The following is a 23,315-nucleotide window of genomic DNA, read 5'->3' on the forward strand; positions in this document are numbered from 1 at the left end:
AGTAGTGTTGTACCAATGTTAATGTCTTACTTTTGATAATAGTGCCACTGTACCATGGTTGTGCAGGATGTTAAGAGGAAGCAAATTAAGGAAGATGTGGGATTCTGTGTATTATCTCTGAACTGTTCTATAAGCTTAAAATTATTTCAAAATAGAAAGGTTAAAAAAATTAAGACATATGTACTTAAGTAGAGGTATCCTATAGGAAGTCGGATAAGCTGGAAACAATGAGGTCCAGGTTGATGATATAAACCAGGCAGTTGCCAGTATATTCATGCCACTGAAAACCTTAACACTAGTTGAGATTACCAGAGAAGTGAGCTGTCAGGAGAAAAGATCCTAAAACAAAGCTTAAGAAGTTAGAAAGATAAAGAGGAACTACAAGGGGACCAAAAAGTGATGATTAGTGAGGTCTGAAGACAACGAAAAGAGAATGGTGTTCCTAAGCTAAGTGAAGGAAGCAATTCCTAAAGGAAGTGAATAATATTTTATCTCCCATCTCTTGCAAAATTGTCATTTAATATACTGATTCTTATTAGAAAAAGAAATTCAGTATCATCTGCTGGAAAATTAGTGTCAAATATGTGATCACTCTTATACGCAGCATAGTAGCATTAGTTGGCAGAGACAAATTCTGATTAAAATGGGTTCAAAATAGAATAAAAAGGGAAAAAGAGCAGACAATGAGTATAAACAATTACTGAATGGCAAGAAGTTTTGCCATCAGAGGAATGAAGAAATGGGAAAACAGATAAAGGAGGAGGGGGGCTCAAGGGACGGTTTCTTTATGAACGATGAAATGTCCCAGGATTCTCCTGTACTCATTTCAGTAGAGAGGGACAACTGATACTACAGAACAGAAGGGGGAGCTGCTGGAATTATGTTCTTAAGAGACAGGTGCTAGTACACAAGTGGAGAGGTAGGCCTTACCTAAGAGCATGGACAATTCACCTAGAGCAACAGCAGAGAAAGTGGAGCATCTGTGCCAAAATGGAGATACTGAATGAGATGGTGAGGATAGCCCAAAGATCTCCTCTGGCTGCTTATTTTCTCAATGAAATAGGAAGCAAGGCCACTGAGTGTGAGGAATGGTGAGAGAAGTGAGGCAGTAGTGGAGGTTTGAAGAAAAACGACTGTCAGTATACTGGGAGAAAGGAGATCAAGGAAGTGGGAAAGGCCATCAGCAGCACCAAAGGCTCATGACCTGCATTTCACACTCACTGTCTACATGTACAGTGCACAGAGTTGGACTTAACCAGGTTGAAATCCAGGGTTTACCCCTATGTGTACAACAGAGAATTGGTCAAGAAATTTGAGGGTCCATACAAAGGAGTAATCATTAGTGACTATGTGGAAGAAAGTGAGGTACAGGGAGGTACTCGGGTCTTCAATGAGGGGAACAGAATTAGGGAGTATCAATACAACACTCCAAAAATATTTTACTTAAACTTGCAATGACTGCCTCGGGTCTCTTAACCAGTGCACACTCCTCATGATAGTTAATGCCTTTCTAACCTACTCAAATACTTTTAACTGCCATTATTCCAATCAGGCAAAAATCTGAATTAAGTTTAGAGTAACTGAAATTTCCCTGGATAATCCTCCAGCTACTTCCACAAGACAAATTAGGCCAGCAATCATCTTCCTATTATCATCTCTTATCCTTCCTTCCCTTTTTTTTTTTCACTCTACTGCTAATAATTTAAAATATTTTTCAATTAATATAAAGTAGACAATAAAGGAATTTGCAACTACTTACAAATTCTAACTTTATAAGGATATAGTTCATTTATCCTTTATTAAAATTAGTTAAAAACAAAATAAACAAGAATTCCTCCAACAACAAAAAAATAAGATCTGCAGCTGTCAAACCTGTTTTTAAAAGGAGGAGGTATAGGTTTATTACACCACAGAGGGAGTTTTCAGTCACACTCCTTGGAAAATGTTGTTTTCAGAGTCAGATAACTCTTGCCCCCATGCCAATAAAAACAAAATGCTGGCCAGTTGTCAGGAACAAAAGTTGACTCATGCACCGTCACCTGGAATTAAGGCCATAGCCTGTAGTTAGGAGCACAGAGTTTTAGGTAATTATCTAATAAAAAATTTGTGAGAACAATTCCTTTAGGGAAAACAGGAACACTTGTTTTTCTACTTCAGTGTAGAAAAAAAATTCATCATTAAAAAAAGCACAGAAAATTATTTTCCTTTCACCAGTTGAAATTTTCTCTTCGTTAATTTTCTAGAAGGCATATATTATGACCCTCTCACCAGCCCAAAGAGCTCAAAGTAAATAAAGTGTTATTACACATCAGCAAACATCAGAAATCAAAGAAATGAAGTTACTCTGTAACACATTTTCCACTGAGCATGACATACTATCTGTACCACTAAGGTTAATGTCAATTCAAGCAACAGAAAATTCTCACAATAATTTTACGTGACTAAAGTAAAAAAAGTTAATTTAGATGAGCATGAATAGGAAATTTTATGTTCTTTTAAAAAATTTGAGGAAGAATACTCTTAAACTCATGATTCATAAATAAATACCTAGAAAAGGACGTGACAGGTTACATTTTACACATGAGACAGGAATATAAAGATAATAAGAGAGGGGAAGAAAGGGAGATTGATTCCCCACCATAATTCTAGTTCTTAAATAAAAGCTTCTCACATGTAGCATTACAATAATTCTAAAGCAAGATAAAATTGAAAATGTGGCTTAACTTACATAAAAATAGGAAGTATGTGGTGGTAAAGTGATTGTTATTGCTCCACAATGATTTTATTTTCAACAATCCATATATGCCCTATAAACCATAATTTATAATAAGCTAATGTAATTTTATATTTTCTGATGTAAAGTCAAAGCCTAACACACAGAAAAAATGGTCTTTCAAACAACTACTGCTCCCAAAGCCATCAGAGCATTCTGCACTAATGTGGAAAAACCATGTCCCAACTTTTTCAGTTTGCTCTGTGAATACATATGGAAATAACAAGGATCAAAAACCGTGAAGTAATCTTCCTAATGCCTTTGAAAGTCAGTCATTTTCACAATACTCTTGACCCTTCTGAAACCCAAAGACACCATACTTCTCTACTTCTTACCAACCACTTTATCATCTATTTTCCTGTTTAGGCAAGATATAAAAATGAAACACATGGCATCAGGATGCATCAAAGTGATAAAGGTTACTGGTGAAAGTAATTATCATATAAATGAAATGTGTAAAAATGTAGTAAATAAGAAAAACTCTCATAAATAAGAAATAGCTCATAGTTCTTAGCTATAAAACAGCCTGCCTCACTGTCTTCCATTCAAAAGACGCCTTGGTCTTAAATATTAACATGTTCAATTAGCACCTTTTACATCCTGGACAACTTTTAACAATAAAGATTCGGCAAAGTGTTATAAATAACATTTTCTGGGCCAATCCTTTAAATAAATAAAAAAGTCCCCCACAAAGATTTTATATATATATATATATAACCATATTCGAATGTTTATATAGTACCTGCTTTTAGAAATAAAGACATATATACACAGGACAAATAACATTTGTTTTTCACTGTAAATTCATTTAAAAGTATATCTATGATATACTTTAAGATAAGAAAGGTTAGATTATACTCAAAGACAAATAAATGTCTTTGAAGTGTTTTTACATGAAAATAATAATCTTAAGAACTCATTTATTTTTATGTGCAAAGTCAACAGCTTTGCTAAGTTTCCCTATTAAATGCAGCTGAAACATAACCAACTTAATTCAACATGTTAAAGTTATGTTAACAATGGAATACTACCGTGTCATCAAAAAGGGTAAACTCACGCCATCTGTGGCAACATGATGGCGCTGGAAGGGATTATGCTAAGCGGAAATAAGTCAGATGGAAAAAGATAAATATCAGATGGTTTTACTTATATGGGGAATAAAGAGAAATCAAATAAACGGTCAGGAGAAAAAGAAAACCTTCCAGCTGACCATACATATGAGGCACACAGCAGGGTGGGGTGGAGGGGGTAAAACAAGAGAAGGAAGAGCACAAGGGACCGTGGTGACGGATTACGAGTGCTGTGGTAGTGGGAGAACTGCAGGGACTACACCTAAGGATAGAAATTAAATATTATTCAAAATTTAACAAAGACATAAGAAAACAAATTAGTTAATTAAAAAAAATGTTAGCTAAAATTAGCCAAAGTACTGAAGCTGAACCACATGATCCTTGAGTTCTGTGCTGATTACTCTCTCAGATTAAAAGTGGCCAAATAAGGTACTAATGGAGGATTTCAGTTCCTTAATCTAAGATGTGTGATCACTGACCCTTTCAGGATAATAAAATGCAGAATATAGATTAGTGACGATTTATTAAATTTAGTTTTAATGTATTTAAATTAGGTTATAAATGCGTCCAGCTTTAGAAGCAGCAACTACATGCATCTTGAAAATGTTAGTAGGGGCCTCCCCAGTGGCGCAGCAATTGAGCACTGGGTGGCGAAGCTGCCCGCAGCTTCTGCCCACAGCTTCTGCAGTGCAGGTTCGATCCCTGGCCGCCGGGTGAGGGTCCCACATGGGGCGCAGACCTCTCCTGCCGCCCACTGCTCCCCGCAGCAGTGTGCTTTGGTCCTTCTGCCTGCTCTGCTCTCCGCTCTGACTCTGGTGAATTCTCTCACCCTCCCGCGCTTCTGACTATACCCAGTGCTTGCATAAATAAATAAATAAACAAACAAACAAACAAATAAATAAATAAATCTTAAAAAAAGAAAATGTTAGTAGCAAGAACAAATATTCACAATATTTGATGTGAAATTATGAAGCATACAGGGACTTCTGTAAAACAGACAAATTTGATTCTACCTTGATCTGGTCTTGGCCCTTTACTCCCCTTACCCCCAGTTTGTGGCCTTTTTTCCCTATCACCCCTCCAACCCAACTTCTATAATCAGGAATTTACCAATGAAGAGTTTCATAATAAGAGTTTCAAAGAAAAAAAAAAAAAAAAACAACAAACCATGGTATGATTCTTAACCACTTAAATGTAACAGCATTGCTAAAGTCAAATTCTAAGTAGAGAAATGATCACTTTCGACACAAATTTAAGCTCTCAGTCTTCAATTTCAACCCTATATTCCTAAAGTTAAGATTCTGCTAAGATACAAATGAGGCGTTCTATCAGCAGTCTAAGCTTCAGACTTCAAGATTAATTTAAAAGAAGTCAAAAGTTTGAGGCTTCTAAAAGACTGGAAGAGTTTTATAATTATTATACCTCCTTTTTTCTATTACAGAAATAGGCTCTTAATCATATTCACACCTATGAAACCTTTTCTTGAATGGCACAAAAAGTTACTCAAATTTCTTTCAAGAAAGGATATGCATTGACTGTATTTGACCATTATAATTTGAGCGACACAAAGTCTAAAACAACTATAACGGGAAATACATTAGTGGCCACGGTTAGGCACACTAAATGATAGACTCATAGGGTCAGGGAGCTGGGTTATTAAAAATTTGAGCATCTAATCCTTTATATATGATTGTGATAAACTCACAGATTGAAACCTGCCTATAAACCTCATTCCCTAAATACTACTTAGTGCTGCTTACTTACATCTTCTATTGACAAGTTGTATTATATTTACAACCAACAATTTAGTTCTAAAACCCTCTAAGGTCTTTATCTTTGGCTAGCAGAGATGGATAAGACTGACCTCTGAGGTGGCAGAATGGTAAGCAGGCTAAGTTATTTATAATAAAACTTCATTATCGTGAAGTATTATGAATTCTCAAATTCTCCATAAAATATCTCCAAATTATTACACACTTGGTTTAAAAGTTAAGAAACTTTGTTAAAAATTCTAAAAACACAAACGCTTCCCTTATATCATACATCCTTTACATGATAAATATACTTTTCCCAAATAATTTACCTCTATGAATTACACCAAAGAGCCTAGATAATTATATTCTGAATTTCATAAAGGATCAAAAATTGTAATATACCCAATCCATTTAAAAGTAGTGGTTTCGGCTTCTGAATTTTATTTCAAAAGTAGTACAAGGCCAGATTATGAGGTTGGTGAAAACCTGGGAAATCTATCAATGCATGAGATGAAAGAGAAAAAGTGAAAAGACAGAAGTATATAAACTTTCCACTTTGTACAGCCATTCCAAGTAATGTAATCATTCAGTTAACCAGTTAATCATGCAAAAGTACCATTCAGATTTATCTCTCTACATGAATTACATTATTAATGTCATTTCCACATCTTCTGGAAACTTAAAATACTTGTGTTTACTAAAGTGTCATAAATTAAAAATTACATTGATTAAAATTACAGAATATTAGGCAGTTAATAGAAACTAAGGCAGGGGCCACCACTTTACAAACAGTTTATCTAAGTATTAAAAATAGTGTATAAGAGCAGTTTTATATAAATATCACCAAAGGCTGATGTATTATGCCTGGCACATGGTCCCTTCTGAGCCTGCTTTATTGTGTTGATTCTCAACCTTGATTTATTTCAGTGGCAAAGGGTGGAATTATAATGGACCACCTGATTATTAGCACAGACCTTCTACTGAGATATCTCCTGCATGTGTGTTAACATGAAATCTTTCCACATAGTAATAATGATAAATATATCCTTCTAAACACAAACACATTTGTCATTTTCACCGATGGCATATAGTTTCTTCAAATCCTTTTCCCTTCTGTTAATTCAACTACAAATAATAAGATTTACTAATGACTCAACATAAAATAACTTCTTCCAGATACTCTTAGTGTGATCAGTCCTCTATAAGGACTAGAAAATGTACACTGTTAATTTGAATACCATCATAACTTGTCAAAGAGTCCCAATGTCTAAAAGGTTTAAGATTCATATCTCAGTCATGGCTCCACGGCCAGGAAAATAAACATCATGGTAGACTTCTGCATTCTTCACATTGTGCTCATGGACAAAGTCAGTGTAGTTTCTATGTGCAGGCTGGGGTGGGGACAAGGCCCTTGTTTTCCACTGGTTTCCAGCACGTTCACAGCAGTCACTGGCAGCAGAGTGCCTAGATGGTTGGGGAGTGGGAGGGGAGCACAGTTAGTCACAGGAAAAGGAGAAAATGGATGTGTAAGAGGTAAAGGAGAAAGCCAATGTGACCAGCATGCACCACTGCTATGAGTAGTTATCAACATTTACTCCATATAATAACATTCGAGAAAAACAAAGAGAAGGAAATTCAAAGATACATGCAGTAGAGAATGTCAATATGGCACTACGTATAAGTAATCAGACAGTTATGTGAATGAAGAGGAAATTTCACAGAGAACAAGACACTGTATCTGTCCCTGATGTTGCAACCAAATTCAATTACATTATTTAAATATTTGAAAGAAGTCTACTTAAAGGCAAAAGCACACAGTGATGGGGTAATTTTGGAAAGTATTCCTCAAATTAAGTGATTTTTACAAAACTGAAATCTAGGAAACCAATTCAGAAAGAGCATTTAAAAAAAGGTAACCTCAGAGGCCATTTTACTTCAGTGTTCTCAGTTAACGATGGATAATTATTGTTCCTTCTGTAACCACAGTTCACAGAATCTCAAAATGAAATTCAACAGGCAGGCACAGATAACATGATTAGATTGCAAGCCCCCCTCCAATAAATAACCGAATAAGCATATTAGATACATTTTACCACACAGAGCTGAAGAATCAGCATATAGAACAAAGAGAGTTGAAAACATGCATAGTGACAGTTCTTGGCTAGAAATGATCAGTCCTCCAGTAGAAAAAAAACATCTGCCATGGTCCAGAAAATTACAATTTTGAGACATGGCAAAAAGGGCAACATGTATTTAAGATTACAATAAAGAAAAAATCCCCACAATTACAAAAGATGTCAAAGGGCAGATTTTAAACTCAACCAAACCAGTAATCTTTACTGTTTTTCCTTAGGAAACTTGAAATTAGCTAAAAGGATTTTTCAGAACATATTTTTGAGACTTTTTTTTTTAAACAATAAAATGATCTTTCCTTCAACTGAAATACAATTTATTTACAAGATTAACCATAAAATTCAAAAACCTCAATATAAGGTTCCTGCAAATTTAGAAAGTTTGGTTTATATTGTCCCTATAGGGCAAGATTTTCTAAATTTAGTGAGTTATGTTTTTGTTGTTTACATATGGTTTATGGATTTAAAATACGTGAATGTTACTCACAAAGTGATACTTTAAATACTGGACAATTCTAAGTTACTGATATATCAAATCATTCACTAAAATAATGATGTTATTTATAAGACATCAGCAAAAAAGGCCAGGGAACTGAAAAAGGAGTAGGTATAGATTAAATTGGTTAAAAGTTAACTGTCAGAAATAAAATAGCCCATTACTCTGCCCAGTTGTTCAAATCTAGAAAATGTTTCCAAAATTTTTAATATCACTTTCTAAAGGAGGACTGCTTTAAGTATTAAGAATTAAAGCATGTAGAAACAAAGAATGTATTTTAAATTTAGGCTGGGAACCCATAAGCTCAAAGACATGTCGGTTCTATATTCAGTTCCATGCCACTGTTGACGTACACTGGGGCTCACTACATTTTAAGGATCACCGTTTTACTCCATTTCAGCAAAAGAAGTCTCAGAACAATTGCATAATGGAAGGGACACATAGTTCTAAATTTTTCATTGTTCTTGATTTTAATACTCTTAGATTCAGTATTCTCTCTTTTTAAAAATCTGCAAAGGAACTGAGGAATACCTAATCATTCCAATTAAAGAGATTTAAATATGTTCCTATTAAAATCTGAAAACTCAACTTAGGTTTAGTGTCCTAATACAGAATACAAACAAGACTCTCATATTAATATAAAAAAATAATAATGTACTAAGGGAGTTCTTTTATAGTTTAAGTATCAGTGCTATGTTTCCTTGATGTTACCACCAAAGCCTAAACATTGGTGCTTTGTGAACCCATGTTTTCAGTAAGAAATGGAAGAAACACTTTTTATGGCTTAAAAAGTAAAGATTAAAATTTGACACTTAGTTTAAGGGTGTGCCTGCATATACACAAAGTACCCACACCACACTCCCAAGTAGAAAGGGAAAAAGAGATAAAAGGGAAAAATAAGGGGAAAATCCCACAATTTTAGAAACTAATCTTACATAATTTGGAATTGAAGTAAAAGTATGTCCAAGCATCAAGAAAAAAAAGCGAAGCACCTTGCAGTTAGTTATGCCAAAATAACAGTGAAAAATAATTATATGGCAAAGACCGAAAATATTCACCAACCACTGCTGACCCACCACCTTGCAGGAGAACTGGCTGCACAGAAAGCTGACCAAAACCTTGAGATCACCACAGAAACTCATTAGATTTCAGGTACTAAACAAACTAAGAGCAAGAGAAAAAGAGAAAAAAATCCTATAAATTATCAAAGTTCATTTCACAAATAGACACAAAAATTGAACAGATGATGCAACCAACATGACCACTCAATCAAATAATTTCCAAGGAGCTCCCCCACCAAGCCACATATATTTATTTGGGAAAGGTTAAATCCCACTGATTAACCCCAATAAGCCACAAAGTATCCATATTTGTATACTTACTATTAACCTAAAAACATACCCTAGAACTTAAATGACTTATCTTCTCTTTCATTAGATTATCTCTCCATCCTCCAAAGTGGAAGATTTCATGCTTTGTTTCTGGACTATCATCCAGTTTCCCTTTCACTTTTAGCTTCAGTCTTTAATAAAGCAAAAACATCCACAACACCATGTTGTATGGTAGAACACGGAATGGACATATTTTCCTTATAGATCTGGGAAAAGCGTCTATTGACTAGTACTGGAATCTTTTTCAATGAGGAAAAAGCCACCATCCCCAATTATGCTGCCAAAATAAAGAGCGTTTTCGATGTTCCTCATTTAGACAACTGCACTTCCTTCTTTATCCATATCCCTTATCTTCCCTATCTCAATAGGACTGCTCAATGATATGCTTTTTTTTTTTGCTTACAAATATGAATAATTTGCTTTAATCATATTTGAAGTACTCCAAGTTTATGGCTCAGATTTTAGAATACCATTAAGCAAGCAGTATTTTATTATGATTTAAGGAGTTAACAAACCATTTCCTGTCATGCTGGTCTGTTCCAGGACTCCTTGGAAGATTCTCTATCTCCACCAACACAGGACCAGAGGCAACAGGAGAAACCACAGGCAGAGTGGATCTCACACCCCAAGCCTTGGAACATAAATTATAACAATCATCTATTTTGCCAAAATAAAAGATCTTTTCATCAATAAACAGAACTTTAAAACAGATCCAAATAATAAATATAATGTAAAAGAGTACTGACTGTCATATACCACACTAGAGATAAATAACCTAATTGAATATTGATATTTCATTCATTTTACAGGACTTACAGAGAAAAGAAATGTTTTTTAGAGTACCTGTTCTATTACCAATGAACTAGAGGATTAAGTAAAACAGAAACAAATAAGGGGGGTTCAAATTATTGAATCACCTTACAGACAAGGAAAAGAAAATACACAGAATTTTTCCATTGTTACACCACTATGAAAATTTAATTACTAGTGCTATTGTTTGCCATAATTAACTACTGTGTTCTGGTGCTTTAGAAACTTAATGTTGTCTTACCTGTTGGGAGCCATTACTCTGGGCCGAAACATTATTGGGAACACTGTAAAGAGTGAAAAAATCTATTATAAAATCATGTAAAATATTCTAGGGCTTGCTTACACTAAAAAAGAAAAAAAAAAAAAAAGAAGAAGAAGAAGAAGCTTTTTACTGAGATATAGTTGACATATTACATTATATTAGTCTTAGATGCACAAAAACAATTCAATTTTTGAATATACTGTGATAACCACGATAGATCTAATATCCAAACATAGCTACAAAAGTATTTTTTCTTCTTGTGATGAGAACTTTTCATACTTATTTTTGGTTTATTTTTGGGATTCATAAAGTAGCTTTACTTTTAAAGATACTGTTTTGTTTCAAATAAAGAAAAAATTACTGTTGGTTCTTAATTAAAACTAAGATAGTAAGATACCCAAAACATTTGCCTTTACAAATACTTGCTTTTCTAAGACCTGTTCATTTGATATTTTAATTGTGCTTTAGAGGAATATTTCATTATTAATCTTTATTCATTGGGCAATATCTGTCAAACATAGCAAAAAAGTAGCATTAAACACAAATATCCACATATATACTTATCTATTACTTCTCTGGATATTTCCATACTGTTGAAATTTTACAGTGTCAGCAATAGTTCAGCAATTTATAACTCAAAAGTCCTTAGTATAAACTTAAAATTAGAAACTTTTCTGTATACCTTCCTCTCCAAATGACTTATGTTTTAAAATTCTGAGTTTAGGCTGCTACATTACCCATAACCTCTCCCCAAAGTTTAAGAAAATCAACCTATAATAAACTAAATAGAAAGAAACTTTAGAACAGCTTAAAAAAAAATTCAATGAAATTAAGAACTCAAAGATGATATATTATCACAACAAAATGTGTGTCAGACATTCTAACATAAGTATTAGTATTCTGAGACAGAGAATTCAAAGAAAAAAAGAAAACTTGAAAATGGGAAAATAATCTACAGATTTAATGAAGAGCAACGTGTTCCAGGAAAATAAGATACAAAATTAAATACATTCAAACTGTTACTGTTAAGTTACTGACCTTCAAGGAATAGAAAAAAGACTTCAGGTACACTATAAAGATGCCTGTTACCAGGCAGACACAAGGCCTCTTCTCAGCCAAGAACATGATACCCAGTCAAGATGCCATTCTAGTAAGAGGTAACAAGCATAGCTCCTCAAATGCCAACTCTGAATACAACATCCAGAATCATCCCTTAGAGGGCTGAGCAAAACAAAACCTATCCGATAATGAGACAACTAATTCAGAAAAAACTCAAGAAAGAAAAGTCCTTGCTAAAAGGCTGAATGATTAAGAATGAAGTCATATAGATCTTATCTTTTATTAACTATCATGCTACAGGTTGAATCATCAGAACTTGTACTACCTTTGACTAGGTTCAAATTCAAGCTGTGACTCCCCTCTCTGAACTCCAGGTTCCTCATTTGCATAAAATTGTTAGGATTAAATGAATGAATATTAGCAAAGTACAGGAATATGGGATAAATAAAACTAACCAACCACCACCAACAACAAAAGAAACTTAACCAATATTGGCTGGTTTAGATCTATTACCTAGGCAACTGTAAAGTGTCAGACACAATTTCTTTTTTATAAATGATGTTGCTCCTCACAGAATACATTATGCCGCTTTAAAATAACTCGTAATCCTAAGCATAAATGAAATCTCATCCAACCTGCGTGATACAGAAGTCAGACTCACTATTCCATCATTCCCTGAATTACTCTCTGAAGCTTTCCCTTTAAAGGGTGATGAATAAAAGGTGAACAGTAATTATAAAAAGTGCTCCCAATAAGTGATGTTAAGAGGATCACATCTCCCTGTTTTCAAATAATTTGAAATGTAGAAAGCCCTATTTTTTCAACTAAATATATTCTTTCACCACCACTAAAATGGAAGACTACCTATTTTTTTGTCACTAACCAAATCCAAGCTTCCCCCTTTAACGGACTACCTGCAATAATTGACCCTACTGGTTCTTAAAACTTTTTTTTTTTTTTAAATATTTATTTATACAAGAACTGGGGTACAAGTCAGAGGTGTGGGAGGGTGAGAGGACTCACCAGAGACAGAGCGGGGAGCAAACAAGCAGACGACCAACATACACTGCGGAGGGGAGCAGTGGGTGAGGCAGGAGAGGTATGCCCCGCCATGTGGGTTGCTCCTTGGCTGGCCGGGAATCAAGCCTGCACAGAAGAGGCTGTGGACTGCTTCACTGTGCAGCGCTCAACCCGCTGTGCCACCGGGGAGGCCCTGGTTCTTAAACTTTCTTTAGTCATTTCCTCCACATCTTTCCCTCTCTTTTGTATCTTCAAGACTGTCCACGAAGCCTGCATAGAAAGTACTAATAACTGAATTTGAACTACTTTTTCAAATGCCATCTTTTCTTAAGATACTATATATTAAGCAAGATTCACCAGGAAGAAGTTAGAAGGAAATAAAATAGTATAAGAAATGACAAGAACCAATGAAAAAAATCTGCTATTCAAATAGTACAAGTTTATGAAGCTGTTTAGGGCAAATAGTTGTGTTTTTTCAGTCCTGTTTTCCATGGTCCCCTGGAGTAACACTTCATGCAAAAGAACTGTAAGGACAATCATGAAAGAGCAGTCATGCCAATCCAGGTTCTTGCAAAGTGCTGTAAGAATAATAGTAACCTTCAGGAAAGCTGGGTCTACATATTTTACTATTTTTATTTGGAAAAATTTTAATAAAGTGTCATCACTTAACATGCCACTTCTGCTGTTTTCCAGACCCAAAAGCACACTCAAAAGGACACAAAATTTAGTTATTAAAGTTAAGTTAATCTTTATTCTAGGAGAAAGCCTGTAGAGTTATCTCTCTTTTTGGTCAGAAATGTGCAGAAAATTGTAAAGAAGGAGAAATTCTTACATAGAGAACCTTAATTTTTCAACTACATTATCACTGTACTGCTTTGTTTACAATGTCTCTAGGTAATCTTTACCGTAAACTGTAATATTCTGTTCCTGTGAGGTTATCAAAACATGACCCACTAAACAAAGGGGAAAAAAAGAATGCAGGAAATACAGAATACTGCCAACATTTGCCACTATTTTTCTTAAAAGCTCAACTTATTAATTGGCTACAAGAAAGATAAAAGTGTACAGATCAGAAAAGGCAGAAAATTTTGTAATTTTTTTTTTAACGCAACTAAAAATTCAAAATGAAGAGAACCCCTCTCTTCTTCTCTACTCCATTTACTTATTTTTAACAGCCTACTGACATCAGAGGAATCCTTATTAAAAAAAAAAAAAAAGGTGTATTTTACTTTATTATAATTGGGTTTTTTACTGGTCCCTTATTTAGGTTTTCTAAATTCCTGCTATGAGTGAAACCATCCAGTATTTTCTTTTTCTTTCTGGCTTATTTCGCTGAGCATGATCCCTTTCCAGCTCCATCCATGTTGTAGCAAATTGCATGAGTTTATCTTTTTTGATTGCAAAATCAACAAGCAACTATTAACCAGATACACACTAAAGGGGGTGGAGGAGGGAGTAGGATCAAAACAAGGGGGGGGGGTGGGAACTGTATGGGGACTATAACCAAGATGAAAATGCATATATTGTGCAAAAATGATGTAAAAAATGTATAGTATAAAATAAAAAAGAGTGCATTTGTAGTGAATCACTAATCATACCCTGGTATTAATAGTTTTCTAAGTGAAAAAAAAAATGAATAGCTAGGACATGACAAGGTAAAGCTGACTGCATTTAGTACCAAAAACAATTTTCCCTTTTGAAGAAGCTATAGTCATGTATCTGCCATACAGGGGCGTAATCAAATTCAAAAAAGGAACTAGATTTATGAGTATTGCCTGAAGCTGATATTTCCAGGCGAACTTGATACATACCAATGGTTGAGAAACATTGTATGAAACTATACATTGTAATATATAGTACTGAAGTTAATTTAGTCAGTAGTAATTAGAACTTCTAAAATAGTGATTTGAGAATAGCAAACCCTCTCCTATTGAAACATCTAGCTGTTGAAAATTATAAAAATAATAAAATGCAAGCATCAAGTAGAGAAAATATTTATTCAAGATAATTTACTAAATCTCGTAACTCAATCTGGCACTTAAGTTACAATTTGCTCTCTTCTCCCATTTTCCCACATTCAGTGTGGTGGAAGTTTTACTACAATTGGATGCAGCCAAGAATATGGAACTAACTGTCTCAGCAATTCAGACTTTACATCAGTTATGTAAAAATATGTTTAAGAACTACAGAAACAAAGTATGAAAACAACTACTAACAAATAGAGAAATTGTGAAAAAGTAACAAATAGAAATTCTGGAATTGAAATGTATAATACTGAAATGAAAAATTCACCAGGACATAATGGCAGATTTGAACAGGCTGAAGGATAGTAAACCTGACAGAATAAATGAGATTATCTAGTATGAGGAACAGAAAGAAAAAAATGAAGTAAAGTGAACTGACTTATGGGATATCATCAAGTGTAGCAATGTAGGTATACTCTAAGTCCCACAAGGAGAAAATCAAGGAGAAAGAAAATGAGAAAATAATGGTTGAAAACATCCCAAATTTACCAGATTTAGCTACATAAAAGACCAACAATAAAATAGAAGTTTAGAACAATGGTATAAAACCAACCAGACCTCACAGATATGAATGGAACATTCCACTCAACAGTAACAGAATGTACCTTTTTCTCAAGGGCACAGACCATTCTCCAAGATAAAACAAGCTATGGTCATAAGGCAAGTCTCAATACATTTAAAGGAATAAAAATCATGCAAAAATCTGTTTTAACACAATGGAATAAAACTACAAAACAATAACAACAACAATAACAAAAAACCCAAGAAAATAAAAGATTCACAAGTATGTGTAGATTAGGTAAAATACTACCAAGTAACCAATGGGTCAAATACAAAAATCATAAAACAAGTTAGAAAATAACTTGGGATGAACAAAAATGAAAATATAAAAAAACTTATGTAATATGACTAAAGCAGTGATTGGAGTAACATTTTTAGCTATGTTACATTAAAATAATAAAGATTGCAAAGTAATAACATAATCATCTACCTAAGACACTAGGAAAAAAGCAAACTCTACCTAAAGTAAACAGAAGAAATGAAATAACATATCAGAGTGAAAAGTAATGAAATAGAGAAATTGAGTGAACCGAAAACTAATTTTCTGAAAAGGTGAACAAAACTGACAAGCCTTTACTAAGATTGATCAAGAGGAAAAAAAAAAAAACCTCAAATACCACAGTGGGGGATGAAGGCGGCATCAGTACCAACCTTACAGAAATAAAAAGGAAACAATATGAACAACTGTATGCTACAGTTTAGATGAATAGACAAATTTTAAAAAGACTCAAACTCCCAAACTGGAAAAAAAAATCTGAATAGACCTATAACAAGAAATGGAACAAAGAACTTTCAAGCTTCACATAAAAGAGAAAGTTCAAACAAGACAGTTTTAATGGTGCTTTTCGCCACATATTTAAAAAATTAATACCAATTCTTTATAAGCTCTTTTCAAAAGTTAGTAGAGACAAGAACATTTCTAAATTTAGTCTGTAAAATCAGTATTATATTGTTGCCAAAACAAAATGAAAACTTACAGGAAAACTACAGACCACTATCTTTGATTAATATGACATAACAAAATACTAGTGAATCAAAATCTACAACAAAATACTACTGAATAAATCCAGCAACATAATATAAAGAAGTCTTATACACAATGACAAAGTGAGATTTATCCCAGGAGTACAATAGCTTATCTGTAAATCAACCATTTTTCTTTGAGCTCCTTCTGTGAAAGGATCATAATTTATTAATCTTTATATCCTGCATCATGTTCCAATAACAACTGTATGTCATTCTCATTATGAATCTACCCTACCCACTCTTTATTTATACTTTTGTTTTTCTTTGTGTCAATTTTATGTGGCATTATACATTTCTTTGTTCTCTACTGTATCACCAATACTAAGGAACTTAACACTTTGATACAGCTCAACAAATATTTATGACAGCAAATACTTAAATTCTAAAACACTATGCCAATCACTAAGTTGCAAAACTACACCCACCTGAGTTCTTCAGGTTTTGCTGTACTTGCTGATGGAAGAGAAAAAGAAAATGTCCCATTAGTTTCCTCTTTCCTGGTAAACTGTTTGACTATTCGTAAAATTAAATCTTGACTATTTTATAAATCCATGTTTCCCAACTATTGACTTAGTTCACAGAAGTACTCATAATATTAAAGTCAATAATAACAATTACAGGCTATAATAAAAGAAATAGTAATTGTAAACAATAATAGCACTTTCCATTCTTAAAATAAAGCAATAAAATAGGTATATGTTTTGGCCACCTGCAAGCATCCTGGGGTGAACTGAGTGACAAAAAATCATCATCAGTAGAAATAAGAGGTAACTTAGAGTAACCTAAAGGAAACCACCACAAATTGAAATGGTTTCATTTGTAGCTATATATGTAACAAATATATTATTTAATTTAGTCATCCAAAATTATGAATATAAATCAGTTTTTTAAAAAAACCAAAGCCAAACATAATGTTAGTTGTTTTTCAACTAGTCATAGCAATGATATTGGACATATTTAAAATTTATCATTATTTTAATGCAAACTAAAATTCAAAATGAAACAAGTTTTAGTTTATCTAACAAAGTAAACCATATTTTTTTTATTACATAAGAGTCTTACATGGCAAGCAACATTTATGATTTGGAAGTGTATGTATCATACTAAATAAACAAAAATTTATTTAACAGAATACTTAATATTTATAATAAAGTATGAAATAATTTTTGCTTCAAATTTGTTTATTTTTTTTTAAGTCCTAAGAGGATTTAAAAGATTATTATAAATGAAATCTGGAAATCAAAGAGACAGGAACTAGTTAACACAAACAAAAGCTGAATACAAACTCGGAACAGTGTCTGAATTGGGATTAATGAAGTTTAATCTCAGAAACAAAACAGGTAATTTTCCCCTTGTATTTTTATTAAACTACTTGTGTCAAAACCAAATTCATAAAATTAGAATACTTCAGTTGATTAAGTAGACTTAAGAGTCAGACAACTTTCTCTCTAGTAAACAATAGCAGTACACAGATAAACTGACAAGAAAGAAAGTACTCTAGAACAGGGCTGCATTTCACCTTTCATTTGTATAGTTCTCCGAGAATATCGCTTGCTGGGTCTTCTTTCAAAGGATGTTGATCTTCTGGGTTTATTAGTTTTTGTTGTCTGATACTCAGTTTTCCCACTAAAATAATCAGGCATATTAACAAGAATAAAAGAAATTAAAGCCTATACATAAATGAAAGTCTACATTAAAGTTCTCCTTAAAAGAACCATCCTACACTTCTTGAAGAAGCTACCGATAATATTGATGTCTCCCTTTTCCACATCATTCTTTTACTTTTTAAGCCCATGTGAAATATGCAACACAAATTATACTGATTTTTCTTACGCATACAGTATCACTTCAGATCATCATAAACAAGTCTGCAATACCTATGCTTTTATGGAACTCTTTTTCCTTCCTCATCCACACACCCCAATGCAAAGTGTGCAATTAACTCAAGACTTTCAGTTACCTTTTCTAATTGTGGTATACATCTCAGAATTTTCCAGAAATATTTTAAAACTATTGTCATATTCTCCTTGATTTCCATTTAAATTATTAAGAAAATGTCCTCCCACTTTTAATACAAGTAGAACAGATGCTCTCTTGCATGAATTCCACACTGACCTGTTATATTATTATTACCCATTTCTTCTTTAAATCATAATGACTGATTTTCAAAGCATTCCAAAAATTCAGTTATTTAATCTCAAGTAAACCAATATATTTCTAATTTATGACCAATAATCAAGGAGTCTATAAGAATAATGAGCTTAAAGTTATAAAGAATCAGAAATAACCTAATTTCCCATTCAGTGGTAAATCCCTCTGCATGGTATCCAGCCATTGAGAGAGACAATGTGTATGTATGTGTGTATAAAACTCTGTTTACATGACTTTAAATTGGAGGCTAATTAATATACAAAGTATATGCTAAGAGGGATATAAAATCCATTACACTATTATAATGTTTACCTGACTGGTCAGGTAAACAAAACTTTTTTATTTTGGCCAATGGAAAACCAAATTTTTCTATGCCTTAGTTTTCACATCTGTAAAAAGAAGAGATGGCCTAAACTTTTTTGGCCTCCATGAAAGAAAAAGAAAGAGAAAGAAAGCAGCTAATAACTTTAACCTGTATCTAAACCGCGATCCCAGTCGAATAAATCCCGATTTATGAGAACTCTTTTGGACAGGGCCACGCAAGCGGAAGAAAGCATGATGCTCGACAGCACATTTCCATAAATGTTTGCATGCTTTTGGATGATCCAGTCTAAAGACAAATGTATGCTCTTGCTCTTTGCCCTGAAAAGAAAAGGATGGAGAGGTAATTATTAGGTTAAACACTCCTGTGCCCCATTATTTAGCTACAAATACAACTACATCAATTCACAGAATCAAATAATAGAGCATCGAGTTTGATCCCTGATGATTCAGACATTCTTCATATATATCTACATAAAAAAGAATTGAAAACAAGCTATTCATTTTTTTCAGTCAATATAAAATTATTCCTAAGATTGTCCCTCTCTATTTATGTGATCTCATTTCCCAGAGTCATAAAATGAGGTTTTATACACCATAGTTAGGGAAAACTATATAATCATAATTGAAAGGATCACGTAAAATCTAGCAATATATATCAAAAGCTTTAAAAATGTCCATATTCTTTGTTATAGTAGGTACTCACAAGAATCTAACTATAATAGTTAATATTCTTAGGCACTTTTTCTAAGGGTTTTATAAAATTACTTCAGTGAGCAGATACTATCATTAGCTCCATTTCAAAGACAAAGAAACTAAGGCTCAAGAAATCAAGAACAAGGTCACAAAGCTAGTAAGAGAGAAAACCAGTTTGAACCTAGCATTCTGAGCTCTGGAGCCTACATCTATAACAATTGAACTACATAATATAGTCTCTCTAGGGAAAAGATTTTCTGTATACCAAAATTTATACCCAAAGATTTTTTTTAAAGTTTCATTTTTAATAGCAAAATTCCACACAAAGCCTAACATATTCAAAACAAGAGAAATAATCAAGTAAACAATGCTATATTTAAAAATATAGAGATGAATGAATAAAAAATAATGAATGAATGCACTACTGTTTATTCATATGACAGAACACTATATATATAGGGTCAAATGAATAAACTAGAGCTACATGGCTATGTGTTTAGGTAAAACAGGCTGCAAAAAAAAGCCCCCAAAGTATATGATTTATGTAAATTTTAAAAACAAGACTATCGTGTTTATATTTGGAAAAAGTTAGAAAATGAGAATAATACCATCCAATAATGATGTTCAGCTCTGAGGAAAAAGAGGCAAGTTAAGGGGCTAGAGCTTAGCTGTATAAAATATAGTACTATTAATTTCTTTATTTCTAAAACAGATGTGAAACAATGATGCCAAAAAAGTTCAATCTCGATGAGTGAAACAGGTTATCAGTTGCGTTATTTTGGTACTTTTCAAATAGCCGCTGAATATTTTGTCACTTTAAAAAACATTTTGTGAACTACATATAGTTTCTTCATGACCTTGATACATGCAATGATTTTTTAATTTTAAAAAGTTAAAAAATTTTTAATCTTGAAAAAGACACATTACTGAGCACAAAGGGAAAAAAAATGTGGATGCTGTATTACACTAAAATTGAAATGCTCTATTTATCCAAAGGTAAGTGATTCAAGGGAGTCAAAAGGCAAGCCAAGGAGAAGGTACTTGCAACATGTATCTGACAAAGAACTGATATCCCGGATACAAACTAACTTCGATGATGAAAAAAAAGTATATGACCCAATCAAAAATTAACAAAAGACTTGAATATTACTTTTATGGGAAAAAAAAAACATAAAAATGTCTAATCAATGTCATAAATAAGCTCTAAACTAAAACAGTCATCAGCAAAATGCAAATTAAAACAACAAGATGATTCAATTACTGGAATGGCTACATGAAAAAGAATAGCAAACATTAGCAACAACAAAAATAACATATACAACTCTCATACATTGTGGATAGATACGTAAATGTTTATAACGCTTTGGAAACCACTTTGGTGGTAGGCACAAAAAACCAACAAACACATATCCTTGTGTTCAGAGCAGTACTTTTAACAGTCAAGAACTGAAATTAACTGAAACATCCATCAAGAATAGGAAGGTAAGTGTGATCTATTCCTAAAATTGAATACTATATGAAATGGTAAGAATGAGTCAAATACAACTAATTACTACATCAGGGTTAAAGCTCACAACAATGTTGAATTAATAAGAAGCCAGACTCAAAGAGAGTATTCATGCAGATTTCTTTAGCATAAAGTCAAAACAGAAGAAAAAATTAATCTATGGTGTTAAAGTCAAGTGACTATTCTTGGGGGATTGTATCTGGCAAGGGACACAGGGAGAAACTATAATTCTGGAAGCATTCTATTTCTTAATCTGGGTGCTGATCATACAGGTGTATGTGAAAATTGAACAAGGTATGTTTATGTGCTTACCTGAACATATGTTGTAGTTCAATAAAATTTATCAACAAAAACTAGACACACACAAAAAAATACAGTAAAGTATACTTCAAAGAAGGAAAAATCCTTTTATGACACAAAACCCAAAAGTCATAAAAGGTAAATCTACTTGTTTTTTAAAGTACATGGCAAAAAACCACCATAAGAAGGTTAAAAGACAAACAACTATTAGATGCAATGTCTACAGTTACTCTGACAAAGAGTAAACCTCTAAGAAAAAAGACCAACAATCCAAAAGAAAAAGGGGCAAAGGATTATGAGTACGCAGTTTGGAGAAAAAGAAACAAATAAAAACTAAAATGCATGAAAAGGTGTTCAATATCATGCATAATAACAGAAAGGAAACTTAAACCTACAGTTAAATTCCACTTCTCATATTTCAGATGAAAATGTGCTAAACACCCTGAGAAAACAGATTTCTGTGCTGATAACAATGCAATTTGATAGTGTCTCACTAGATCCAGGACAAATGCCCTTAATCATTTGACCCAGCAAATTCACCCAAAGGAAATGATAATAGCTAGATACCTGCCAATGTTCAGATTATTGTATATATAGTGAATAAATATAAATTGAGAATTGATTATATCAATTACAGTATATTCATACAATAGAAAAGTATACAGTTTTAGTTTGTTATAAGCATGAAGAAACACTTTATATACTGATATGGAAAGACTCCAAACTATAAAGTCAAAAAAGGATGAAGAGAGAACAGTGTATAAGCACAACAGCTTCCATTCAAAAATGAAATGATATATACATTTGCTCGTATATATGTGTAAAATAACTTCAAAAAAAATCCAATAAGCTAATGCTCTATTAGTCAATCTAAAATGCCATCAATTCTAAGATGCACAATTATTTTACAGCCCAACAAGGAAATGTCACCAGTTAAATTATGACCATACATAATTTCTTATAACGCAGAATTATACATTATTCTTCTTAAAGGACTGCCGTTACATTTAGATACAAATATCATTAAATGTAAACACATATACTTACATGATAAAAAGTAAAATAAGTTGTTTTAAATGTGAAGTTTGCCTCTGAATCATTTTCAACTCATTTGGTGATGATATAATGATCATCCCCTGTGCTATCCAGAGATTCTTTTCTAATGCTCTATTTTTATCTCTGATTTTCTTCCAAGCTGTGTGATAGGACAATCCTCGACATGTATCTCAATAATAAAACTTAAAACTTACAAAACTTTTTACCATTTCATCTAATTTTCTGAATCTTCTTTCTAGTCTTCTCATTTGTCACTATATATAAAATTTTTCAACATTTGTCCAACTTGCTTTTATCTATATATACATGTACTTTTTCAATATTATTATTTACAAGCAGATTTTTTTATTTATTATTTTTTGCGTGGGCCTGTAAATTTTGACAACTACATAGCCATGTAATCACCACCAAAAATCAAGACACAGAATAATGCTCTCATCCCCCAAAATTTCTTGTGCTGTTTCTTTTAGTTAAGCTCCCTCACTGCCTCTAATTCCAATCAATCATTGACCTACTCTCCATTCCTACAGGTCTACCTTCCCAGAATATTATATAAATGGAATAATACAGTTAAGTCTTTCTGAATCTGGCTGGTTTCACTTAGCAGAAAGCATGTAAGAGGCATCCATGTTTTTTGTGTATCACTTAGAAACTAGATTTAACTGAAAAAAAGTTAATCCTTAGTTTAAAGATGTTATTAAAGAATATTATTAGGTAGATCTTTTGATTTATCTTTCTGTTCAGGTGCTAAAAAGACAGTCATTTAAATGCAAATTTTTATATACATCAGACATAAATGATGAAACAAGAATATTCTTTTATGCTATGTTCCTTAATTTTAAGAGCAGAAAACCAAATTATTAGGATGGTGTGATCTGAAGTAGGAAATTAATTATTAATTATACT

At 32.9% G+C, this 23,315-nt stretch overlaps 1 protein-coding gene across 5 annotated transcripts in view; it reads right to left on the minus strand.

Moving 5' to 3' along the window:
• EPB41L5 (erythrocyte membrane protein band 4.1 like 5) overlaps positions 1-23,315 on the minus strand; it is a 122,593-nt gene that overhangs the window by 66,340 nt on the left and 32,938 nt on the right. For 4 of the 5 annotated variants that reach the window (XM_054699630.1, XM_037523226.2, XM_037523224.2 and 1 more), the window contains exons 12-16: positions 19,002-19,171; positions 17,898-18,004; positions 16,804-16,831; positions 10,668-10,710; positions 10,132-10,247 (exon numbers count right to left, since the gene is read on the minus strand). In XM_054699630.1, the coding sequence (XP_054555605.1) occupies positions 10,132-10,247; positions 10,668-10,710; positions 16,804-16,831; positions 17,898-18,004; positions 19,002-19,171 (464 nt within the window). Of the gene's footprint in view, positions 1-4,993; positions 7,062-10,131; positions 10,248-10,667; positions 10,711-16,803; positions 16,832-17,897; positions 18,005-19,001; positions 19,172-23,315 lie in introns of those variants that run through there. The other variant, XM_037523227.2, reaches the window with a different exon arrangement.

This window comes from Talpa occidentalis, unplaced genomic scaffold, assembly GCF_014898055.3.
Source record: "Talpa occidentalis isolate TD23 unplaced genomic scaffold, MPIMG_talOcc4v2.1 talOcc4.3, whole genome shotgun sequence".
Lineage (NCBI taxonomy): Eukaryota > Metazoa > Chordata > Mammalia > Eulipotyphla > Talpidae > Talpa > Talpa occidentalis.